Genomic DNA, 11,187 nt, shown 5'->3' with positions numbered 1-11,187 from the left:
GAGCCTCTGCTTTGTTATTATTAGGCTATATAATTTACAGGAATTTGGACAATTTTCTATTTAACACCTACATCACAGCCACACAACTTGTGGTTCATGGATGCAAAACTGTGGATTGACCAAGCCAAAGTGAGAAAAAAGAAATGAAAAATAAGACATAATAATATGTCAAGTTGTATTAATATAATAAACTTCTAATGAAAAATAAAGGAACTCTTGTAGTTTTCCTAAAGAATTTTCAAACATTAGTTGTTCAGATTTCTGATTCATATACATTGGATTCCAACTTGTCAGAGACATTGAACCCTGTTGTAAAATTGAATAATTTACGTTGAATAATGAAGACATCATGTGTCAAGTTGGACGAATATAATAAATTGAAGATCAACCTGCCCCACAGCCTTTACTTAAAACGAGAAACCAACTCTTATTCAAAAGGTAGAGATAGGCCTAAATTCCATTAGAAACACATTTTTTCCCAACCAAACTAAAGCTAAATAAAAGCATAAATAGATGATCCAAAAAAAAGGATAAAGGACAAGCGAGAGTGGTTTGGATGGTAAATACTCTCCACTCTAACTCTAAGATTAAGTTTATGAGTTCGAGTCAACAAGTGAATAAAAAAGATGAAAGCTCACAGGAAAGATAAAAGAAACCAAGAGGGGATAATGTGTGGGTTAAAGACACAAGATTAATGAATATTATTAGAATATAAGTTATGAAAATGAAGATGTGCAATTATGGAGTTTATTTAATCTCTCTGCTTTGTTATTATTAGGCTATGAGGTTTTGTCCAAAAGGTTTACTTTTTTTTTATTTTATGTCCATACCTTTTTCTAAATGGGGACCAAAGACTAGTGTACTTAACTTTATCTTTTTTCAATTTGTATCAATAAATACAAGGTAAATCATATAAATACGCTATATTAAGAAAATATTTACCCTACCCATGCATGTTTATCAAATCGAGAATGAATAGATGAATCATCATAAACTTTTCTGATAAGAGATGTCTTACCTATACCGTCCTTACCAAAAACTGGTATGACAGTTAACTCACCAGTTTAGGAAATGAGGCGCTCAATTTTGGTGTTTAAGTCATCCTCCATCCCAACAATATTATATTCCTCAATTGTACTTTTTTTTGGTGAGGAGGGACCCGATCAAATAAATTATTTCTTCTGAAGGGATCAGACTGTGTCGGGCATGCATGCTCTAGTGAGTGTGACAGAATCGGGCGTGTCAGGAGTGATGAATGAAATGAATCTCACATCAATCATGGACTTCCTTAGATGAATTTGGGCAATTCTCACTTTAGGCTAAGCCCAAGGTCCATGTAACAATTACTACTAGTGGTCCATGGACAAAGACACTGTAGTTTTCTTGAAGACTTTTCAACCCTGATCATTCAATGGGTCCCAAATGTGTCTGATTTCTGATTCATATACATTGTATTTCAAGTTGTTAAGAGACATTGAATTAAAATTGAACAATTTATAGTGAATAATAATGTGGTAACGACTCAATACATGAATGTCACAAATTAATTGGCACATAATATATTTTTTTCCTACGTAAGTTGATCTGCAGTATGAGTTTGGGATCTTTTATTTGCTCTGCCTGAAGCCTAAAGGTAGTCAGAGTCCGTCAGTTTTTATTAGACATGATAATCTTCAACTGTACAAAATTGCGAGAAGAACTAGTAAGAATTGTGGCTGCCATCCAATTCTTGACATTTGATGAGATTACTCAACCACTCTATAAATGGAGGATCGATAAGTGACTTTACTTCATCAAATTCAAATTAAAAAAATCGAGTATTAATATGTATAACTATTTATCATATTTAAAAAGAGTGAAAAACATTTAAATACTGAACTTTGTTTAAAAAAATACAAAGTTCTCCCCTTAACTTTGAATAATAGATCGAAGATGAACGACAAAAAACTTCAACAAGTAATATCCCAAAGTTTAGTAATACTGGCTAAAATTTATATATAACTTAAATAATAGGATGAAAATTGTCTATGGAGGCCCAAATGGATCAACTGTATAATAATTATCTTGACATACTTTCAAGCAAACATATATATATTTCTTACAATATGGTAAAAACTAATTGAAACACTTAAAAACAGTGCACTGCAATTTACATGGAGGGATCTTTTCCAAACCCCATTAGAGCATGTGTCAAAAGCATCGAAGCTCTTCGAGATACCTCAATCATACGTCCAACAAGTGGTACTTTTACTGTCTCCCTATTCCGTAAAGGTTTCTTATCCCAGCTACAAAAAATGTTCGAAAACCATTCAAAAGTAGGAATTAACTATACAACCAAACATTATATTAGATTATATAGAATATATTTGGCAAGACGAGTGAGGCTTGCTTAGTTGGTGAAACACCTCCACCTCTAACCAATTATATTGGTCGAGGTTGAAGTCATGCTGCAGCAATGGGGGAGACAGCTTAGCATGCCTCATTAGTTTTGCCAAAAAGAAACATCTTTTGCAAAATGTGACGAGTACACACAACATTATAAAAGAGAGTATATTTTGGCAAGACGAGTGAGTCTTGCTCAATTCATGAGACTCCTTTTCCTTTAGCTAGTTGGTCGAGGGGGGGGTTCAAGTCTCATTATAGCAATGAGGGAGCCACAACTTAGTAAGCCTAACTTGTTTTGCAAAGAAAAATGAAACATCTTTTGGCAAAATTATGTCATTCGACAAGAACACTGATATAGCTCAAAGTGGCATTAACCAACCCTGTTTATCTAGAGCCCTAGACCAAGTAAAATAAAATTTGTGCGACTTTAGGATTAAGTTTATCGAACATGTGAAGTTGCACAGATTTTGAACATACTTAAAAAAGTACACTATGGCGAAACAAAGTGTTACTTGCCTCTTACATTTATACAAGCTGAAAGATAATGTTAGGATGTAATGGCAAGAAACCAAGAGAAATGCTTAACATTTTCCTTGTTGAACTACAAATTCAACAAGTATTCTTGATGTAAAATATATACGTACCAGTCTTCATGACGAACAAACTTTCCTCCTTCCGTGTACAACTTGATTAGTGATATCATATGAATGTCTTTCCCCAAGAACTTGTAATATTGTTTGTTGTCAATTAAAATCTGAAGCCATCAACCTTAATATCAGAGTCTGAAAGCAGAGAATAAACAAAGCTAAAACAAGACGCAATAGGATGGAGGTATCTTAAACCTCTTTATTTCCAGGGGAAATTTCTTTCTCTGTGACGTTGTACTCCACTATTCTCGACTCACTGAAGACCTGAAATGTACAAAAAGAACAGTTTGAAATTATTCATACACAACAATCCCAAGCCTAAAGAAAGACATAATATAGCAATAAATTAATTAACTTTAAGAAGAAAGGATTGGCTAAGAACTATTGACGTAAACCATAGTAGTTACAGTCACTCAACATACAACGGAGATTATGCTGGGAACCTTAGATATTTTTGTGATGTATATTTTGAGAAAGGATTGGCCAAGAACTATTGACGTAAATCATAGTAGTTACAGTCACTCAACATACAACGTAGATTATGCTGGGAACCTTAGATATTTTTGTGATGTGTATTTTGAGAAATGAGTTTCAAGAACAAAATTATGATATCCATATGTTAGAAGCAAAACTGATTTTAAAACTGCATCGCGCAATGCGATTTCCCAAAAGTTCTTGCCTATTTCTTATTCTTTTTCTTTCCACAATAACGTGTATCAATCAAGCATAGTAGGAGACTAGTATGAAATAGGACACTTAGCACGAAGGAAAATTATTAAGACCTTCCCGAGCGAATAAAATGATGATTTTATCTGCTTTACCCTGCAATCAACAGTAAAATTCATAGTCAGCCTTACTAATATAGAGGATTACAAAAGTGGCTTATTATGAATGAAGTATAATTGAAAGGAACGGGCTAATTACTAGACGTGTGAAAGTCAGAAAACAGAAAGCAAGCACTACTCAGAATTTTTACTTAGACCCTCTCAATTCAATCAACCAACAACATACTCATACACAGTGTAATCCCACAACTGGAGTCTGGGGTCTCGGGAGAGTAGTGTGTATATAGACCTAACCTCTACCTTGAGAGGTAAAGAGGTTGTTTTTGATAGATGCTCGGCTTAAGTAAAGCATTATATAGTAGTTTGGAAAAAAGAAACCAACGGGAGTGAAAAACCAAGACAAAATACTAAAAAAGCATGACAAAGTCGTTTACAACTGAAATTGGTTTCTTTTTTGCTCCTCATTTCTAATATAACAAGAATGTTGTAGAAAGACAATTCAGGCTTCATTTCTCTTATAAAGGGACTAAATCCCACCTATTAAAAGGATAAGCCCACATCGATGATGATTTATTTTGTAAACTTCAGTAAAGCATAAAAAGGTCAGACTCGAGTTACTTCTGATTCAGAAATACAGAAGTGCTTGATTTTCAAATTTCAGAATCACTAGGTGTGGAGACTAAATTGTTTTCCGTTATCTTCTTTATCATATAAAATGATTGCACTGAGAAATTCTGCAGCCAAAGCACGTAAAAAATGTTCAATTCTTGCTCTTATTCAGCATGATCAATTGAAGGCACTTGTCGAAAGTGTAACATTTTTTCACTACTACTAAACAAGGCTACCATTAGATAGACAAGTTAAGCATACCCCTCTGCACGCATAAGGGGATCTTCAAACGTTGCATTTGGAGCATAAATCTCAAAATCTTGTGCCTTGGCTCGCGATGCATATCTGAAATTTATTTGCAGAAAGCTTGTGAGCATAATTACTGTATATAATGACCCATTAACTAATAAGCTACTGATTAACAGATATCACTAAGACAACAACTGTGTCTCTGTTCCAAACAAGTTGGATATCGACTATATGAATTCTCATTATCTATATCACTAAGACAACAACTGTGTCTCATTATGATTTCAAATTTTTACTTAGGCATGATACATAAATACATATGTTTTTTTAATTTGGTTTCGTGAGTATTTACGTCCTTTAATTTTAGGTGTGTTCAAGAGGATTGAATAAATAGATACACATGCATAATACATATAGGATGGGTCTTGTAACATCTCGGTCTTAAAAATAGCTAATTTTAGACAGAACTAGATGGAAAATAGCTAATTTGAGATTTGTTCAAGTTAGTTTTCAATTGTGAGTTTTAGGTCAAATTCAAACGACCATAACTTTCAGCACAAAATGAGTTAGGTGGTTCATGAGATATCAAATGAAAGATTTTTGAGTCCTCTTTTCAACGCTACCGAGTTTGCTAAATTCCGAATCCGGATGAGAGAGATATGCCCGTTTGAGTTCAGCATGTCCAGTTAAGGAAATTCATCCGAATTAAGGAGGACTATTTTGGTCTTTTCCTTACCCCACTAAGTCCACTTGATTAAAATCAGTTTACGCTAAAGTCTAAAAGTGTTTGGATAGAGCAAAGTTTAAGAGGAGGAAAGGGAGAAAAGCTTCAAGTGTTCAAGATTTCTTGCGATCTTTGAGGATTTTCGCCAAGAATTTGATTCTTTCGAGGTATGCAAGATTTCATAGTGATGGGTTCGTCCACCCTCACGGAAATCATGAGTTCTTTATTAAATTCGTCCATGAAAATCCGGTATTGAATTCTTGATGAGTTTTCTTGAGGTTTTGTTCTTCATTCGTTATTAATGGAGTTTGATGAGTTCTAGAGGCGAGAGTTTTGAGTTTGAGGGTTGTTCTTGAGAAAATTTGAGTAGATTTTCATTTATTTATGTTGGGTTTACGAATCTAAGAGAGTTTGGAAGAAATCAATCGATTCTAGGTGAATTAGAGTAAAAAATCGATAAGAAAAATTTGTCGGAATTTTCTGGGAATGGGCTGGGGCAATGCGCCCCAGATGCACCAGGAGGGCTGGCATCCTGCGCATACAGTGTGCCACAAACCAGCCCCAGTAAAGGGAGGGCTGACGCAACGTGCCACGGATGCACCAGGAGCGTCAGTCCACATTTTTCTCCGTTCTTCAATCCATACTTGTTCCTTCGAATCGAGCTTTCATTCCCTTCTTAAGCCTAACTATTTAAACCTTCATTAATCATCGAGAGATCTTATATATCATGAATCATAACTCTTGAATTCACATTTCAAATTCAAGAAAAGATTAAGAGTCAAGTTTGAGAGAGTCTTTTGAGTACTTGTTTTAAGACTTGAGTACTTGAGCATGAGGATGAGGAGAGTTGAGATCATGTTTTCAAAATGAATATAAGGAAACTAAGTATTCTCAAGAGTAAATGTTTAACATTTAAAATGAGAGGAAACTTTGATTTCCAAATGAGTTCATGAGGAGTTTTTGAGCACTATCTCTTTTAAGAGAACCTTTTGAGTAATAATCTCAAAATTTGGGGATGAGGAAATGTTTTTAAACATATGAACACGAGTTATATTATTGGGAGTAGTATTGAGAACTGATATGGGGACGAGTTCAGACAACTCAAAGTCCTCATAAACCATGTATGCCAACATGGGCAATGAGTCATATGTTTAGATGATTCCTTATTGCTTTTAAGAATAGCTTAATGGATCCACTTAGTTGAGGATGTCTTATACTCTGGCAAGGTATATGACAATTCTGACAGCGTGGGAGAGACGTTGTATCATCACATAACTCATAGTGATGATTGTCGGTTAGAGAATCTTCCAAATATGATTAAAAAAGTTATTATTGTATTTTAAATACATTGAGTTATTATCTAATGTTTTAAAATTTTCTTTATACTGCATTTTTATTGTTGCTTTTATATTAAACTGAGTTGAGTATTTCTGAGTTTGAGCATCTTTGAGTATCCTTGAATTGAGTTGAGTTGAGTTGAGACGATGTGAGTATGTTCTTCCTTTTTATCAGTTCAAGCTTATGTCTGTGCTTTAGAGTTGCATGCTCATACATTCCATGTATTGACGTCATTTGGCCTACATCTTTCATGATGTAGATACAGGTAATCAGGGTCATCAACAGGCACTACATTGATACCACTTGCAGTTTCAGAGTTGTTTTGGTGAGCCTCCTTGCTTCGGAGGGTTCCACATCTACTTTCAATTTTGTTAGGAGGTCGTGGGCCTTGTCTGGACTTCCCTCATAGTTATTAGAGGCTTTGTAGACAATAGTGTTTTGAGAAGTCTTTTTCATATTCAATTGTTAATGTTCAAGACTTGAGTTGTCTCTTTTGGCCAGTTGATTTTTTTTTCTAAATATTCTGAGTTATTTACTTTGAGACTTTTGAGTTCATATATTGTTGAGTAAGTTTTCCGTTGAGTATTGAGTCAGGCCAAGGGTTCGCTTGGGGACCAGCAATGGTTCTCGAGTGCCGGCCACATCCAGGGTGTAGGCTCGGAGCGTGACAGGTCTTTTCATCGTTACATATAGGATAAAATAGAATTATTAAATATAAGTAGAGACAAAATGAGGAGAAAATATTAAGGTAACGACGCGCTTACACCAAATCGGCCATTACACAAAATGAGTCTTTTCGTCGTGTTACCTAATGATGAATTTAAATGATACGATACAATAAAATTAAGTAACAATCAAAACAAACATTATAGTTAAACAAACAAAACAAACATTATATTTAAACAAACAATACAATACAATAGATAACAAATATCCAAACAAGGTGTTAATAAAATGTTCCTTTGATATGTCCAGCCTTTTTAGCTGGAAATGAAGATACCTTTGGAGTAATTTGAAGTTGAAGCTCATAATTTCCCAAGCTCTCTTGCTCTTGTTGAATTCTCTTTGCACTATCTACTACACCAGAGCCGCACCATTTTATTTGGATGAATTTTAGTGTCATTATATCTCCAATACTCTCCGGAATCTCCTCCAATTCATACAACCCACGCAGTAATAGTTGCTCAAGCATCAGAAAATTATCACTACCAGCTGCTAATTCCCACCTTTCCAGACCTATGTCAACAATTTGTAGATATTTTAATTTGTGAAACACAACATCTTCATCTACTTTCCAATCTGTTCCATCGAATGCACGATACCCTTTGAGCACCTCAAGATTGGGTAAATTAGCCAGCAAATTCACAACTTCCCATGGTATACGAGTACCTAATAATATCAATTTCTTGATATTAGAACTTAATGTCATTTTCTTGATTTTACAAGGCAAAATATCTCCAGAGAAAATGTTCATGTCAATAGTCTCCCGCTTTATGAGTAGCGTCTCCAGCTCTTCCAGAAGAATTAGAGAATCAAGAATTGCAGGCCACTCAGAATGCTCTGAATCATCTATAAACTTTAGCTTTTTTAGATTGGGAGTTCTTCTTATGATTTCCGCAATAAAAGGAGAGTTATAGAGATAAAGATTTTGCAAGTTGTTGAGAAACAAAGGATTTTCTGCTTCAAGCGGATTAGATATATATAGTGACGAATTGATAATCAAATGTCTTAGCTCTGACATTCTCCAGATATCTACTGGCTGCTCCAACTCTTTCCTTTCAAGAGTTCGAAGAATTATGGTCTGTAGATTTCTCAATTTGGCTAGTGAAAGACTTCCCTTAATTTTTGCAGCAACATATTTCAAATGTACAAGTTGAGGTATTACACCAGAGAAATCGTACCAAACTGTTAATACGTCCAACACCTTAAGTAACTTGAACTCTGAAACAATGGAACAAATCCTTTCTGGAAAACCAGGGTAATATAAAAATTGCATTGAAATAAAGGTACGAGCTATACTTGCTGTACAATTGCTATGCATTGGAGGATAAACTTGCTTCTCTTCATGGTTACACAGACCTATAACTCGCCGCTGATCATCTATTACTTCTAATAAGGACATGAGGACATTCCCATTCATGACATGCACAACATTTTCAGTACGAGTTTCAGTTCGGCATAGTTGGCGAAGAAGATCATGAATTTTGCAACTTTTCATCCTTCCATTAGCACTTTGTGTACCAGTCAAAATCAGACTTCTATCAATTAACTCTTGTAGATACTCCTCTGCCACCACTTCTAATCTTTTATCCTTTCTTGCCTTTACGAATTGCTCAGCAATCCATAGCCTAATCAACTTGGAAACATTAATCTCTGTGTCTTCTGGAAAACCTCCAACATACAGAAAACAAGCCTTCAAATATTGGGGCAAGTAATTGTAGCTCAGACAAAGAATTGATTGGCACCGATCGGACACCGTACCAAAGAATGAGTTCAGATTTTCCTCAACCTTCTTCCAATTATCATGTGTCGGGTCCATTTTTCCAAGAAGTCCAGCAACGACAACCACCGAGAGAGGTAATCCTTGACATTGTTGTACAATATGCTTCCCTATTTCTTCTAGAAGAGGAGGACAATGATCTTTTTTGAATAATTTTTCGGTGAATAGATTCCAACTATCTTCTAGACTTAGAAAGGACTTGCTATGAGGTGGAAAATCAGGGCAGTTGACATAATCAGCAACATACTGGAGCCGAGTGGTTAATAGAATTCGGCTTTTATTGTCATCATTTGGAAATATTCTTTGCATTTGGTCCCATGCCTCAGTACTCCAAATATCATCTATGACAATTAGAAATCTCCTACCCTTCAGACCTCTATACACAATCTCCATTAGTTGATCATTGCTCATTTCTTGATTGCTTCCCGTAATTGTAGAGGCAACTTGAAGAAGCATTTGTCTCTAATTGTATTCTTTGGAGATTGTGACCCATGCATATTTATCAAATCGAGAACGAATAGAAGAATCATCATAAACTTTTCTGGCAAGAGTTGTCTTACCGATACCGCCCATACCAAAAATTGGTATGACAGTTAACTCGTCTGTTTGGGCAGTGATGCGATCAAGTATTAGTTGTTGCTAATTCTGCAGATTTGCTTCCATGCTTTTTAACATTTATCTGCATCACCTCTTTGTTGAGAAAATAAACTTGTCCTTTCACTTTCAACAATTCTTCATAAAAGGATGTATAAGCCTTTTGTCGCTTGTCCTCACGATCTGCTAGAATGATCCTTCTTAGACTTGAATCAACTCTATATTCGGCTTGGTATACTATATTTCTGATCCTCTTTTCTATAACCTTGAAATCGAAACTCGATAAATTAATTAATATTAAAAATATATATATAAGATCAGTAAGATTTAGATAACTATACAAGTGAATTGCATACCTTAAGAGTTTCAATATCCTTTGTAGTATCGCTAAGGATATCTTGCAGAGCAGAAAGATTTTGATAGAGAGATTGAACATGTTGCGTATAGCTTCGACAAACGAAAGATTGATTAGGTTTGAATAGTTGTTCCAATGTATACAGAAGTGAAGAAAGAGCAGCATAAGCCATTTCTCTTAACAAAAAATTATTGCAGTTTGCTGGAATAATTTACTTTGTTATTATTAGGCTAAGAGGTTTTGTCCAAATGATTTACTTTATTTTATTTCCAACTTTTTTTAAATGGGGGACAAAGACTAGTGTACTTACTTTTTATCATTTGTTTAATTACAAGAGATGATGCCATTGACAAATGAGAACACAATCTAATACAACAAGTAAATCAAATTATTTCACTTAATTAATTGTACTATATTCTCAATGGGGCATCTATTTTTGTATTATATAATTGTGAGATAAGGTGTAGTGCACTAACTTTTACTATTTGTATTATATAATTGTGAGATAAGGTATAGTGCACTAAACTTTTACTATCATTATTAAGCAATTGATGGATTGCTAATGGGTTTGTTGAATAATGATGGCACAATGCAGTCGGTTTACACTACTTCATGGTTAATCAAACCGCATAATACTCTTTTAGCTTCGCTTCAGTTGACATCTATGTCCTTCAATTTTTTATGTGCACAAGTAGATATTTAAACTTGTATAAAATTGAACAAAAAAACACATGTGTTCTATATGGCATAATACACATACAACTTCACGCAGGACATAAAATTTTTATGTAAGACTCCACATAGGACACATGTATCTATTTATTCAATTTTATACAAATTAAAAGAGTCAACTTATACACACTCAAAATTAAAGTAGAGTAAAATTTGTACGCCAAAACAGTGAAGGCGGTAATGGAAGTAGAGTAAGCTAGAGCTCCTCTGGTTATAGTCAAGGGTATTAAATAAAAGTTTGAGGGTATTAAAGTCTTTACAAAATTTTA

At 34.5% G+C, this 11,187-nt stretch overlaps 2 protein-coding genes across 2 annotated transcripts; both read right to left on the bottom strand.

Annotated features, from left to right (window-relative positions):
• Positions 1–1,970: 1,970 nt before the first annotated feature.
• On the bottom strand, positions 1,971–4,807 carry LOC125851610 (uncharacterized). Its single transcript, XM_049531378.1, has 5 exons — positions 4,688–4,807; positions 3,815–3,854; positions 3,228–3,296; positions 3,030–3,139; positions 1,971–2,285 (listed from the first exon to the last, which is right to left on the bottom strand). The coding sequence occupies exons 1-5, from the start codon at positions 4,801–4,803 to the stop codon at positions 2,150–2,152; spliced, it is 471 nt and encodes a 156-aa protein (XP_049387335.1). The 5' UTR covers positions 4,804–4,807; the 3' UTR covers positions 1,971–2,149.
• Positions 4,808–7,683: 2,876 nt separating this feature from the next.
• LOC125851637 (late blight resistance protein R1-A-like) lies at positions 7,684–9,722 on the bottom strand. Its single transcript, XM_049531406.1, has one exon. It carries the CDS (start codon positions 9,691–9,693, stop codon positions 7,684–7,686), a length of 2,010 nt encoding a protein of 669 aa, XP_049387363.1. The 5' UTR covers positions 9,694–9,722.
• Positions 9,723–11,187: the final 1,465 nt, after the last annotated feature.

This window comes from Solanum stenotomum, unplaced genomic scaffold (assembly GCF_019186545.1).
Source record: "Solanum stenotomum isolate F172 unplaced genomic scaffold, ASM1918654v1 scaffold28252, whole genome shotgun sequence".
In the NCBI taxonomy this organism is placed as follows: Eukaryota; Viridiplantae; Streptophyta; class Magnoliopsida; order Solanales; family Solanaceae; genus Solanum; species Solanum stenotomum.
This window is presented reverse-complemented; position numbering and strand designations above follow the sequence as displayed.

Coding starts and splice junctions, on each gene's coding strand:
- LOC125851610 (XM_049531378.1), bottom strand. CDS start 4,803: ATGCTCACAAGCTTTCTGCAAATAAATTTCAGATATGCATCGCGAGCC. Junction 3,855..4,687: donor CCCCTTATGCGTGCAGAGGG/GTATGCTTAACT, acceptor TGTTGATTGCAG/GGTAAAGCAGATAAAATCAT. Junction 2,286..3,029: donor TTTGTTCGTCATGAAGACTG/GTACGTATATAT, acceptor CATTTTTTGTAG/CTGGGATAAGAAACCTTTAC.
- LOC125851637 (XM_049531406.1), bottom strand. CDS start 9,693: ATGCTTCTTCAAGTTGCCTCTACAATTACGGGAAGCAATCAAGAAATG.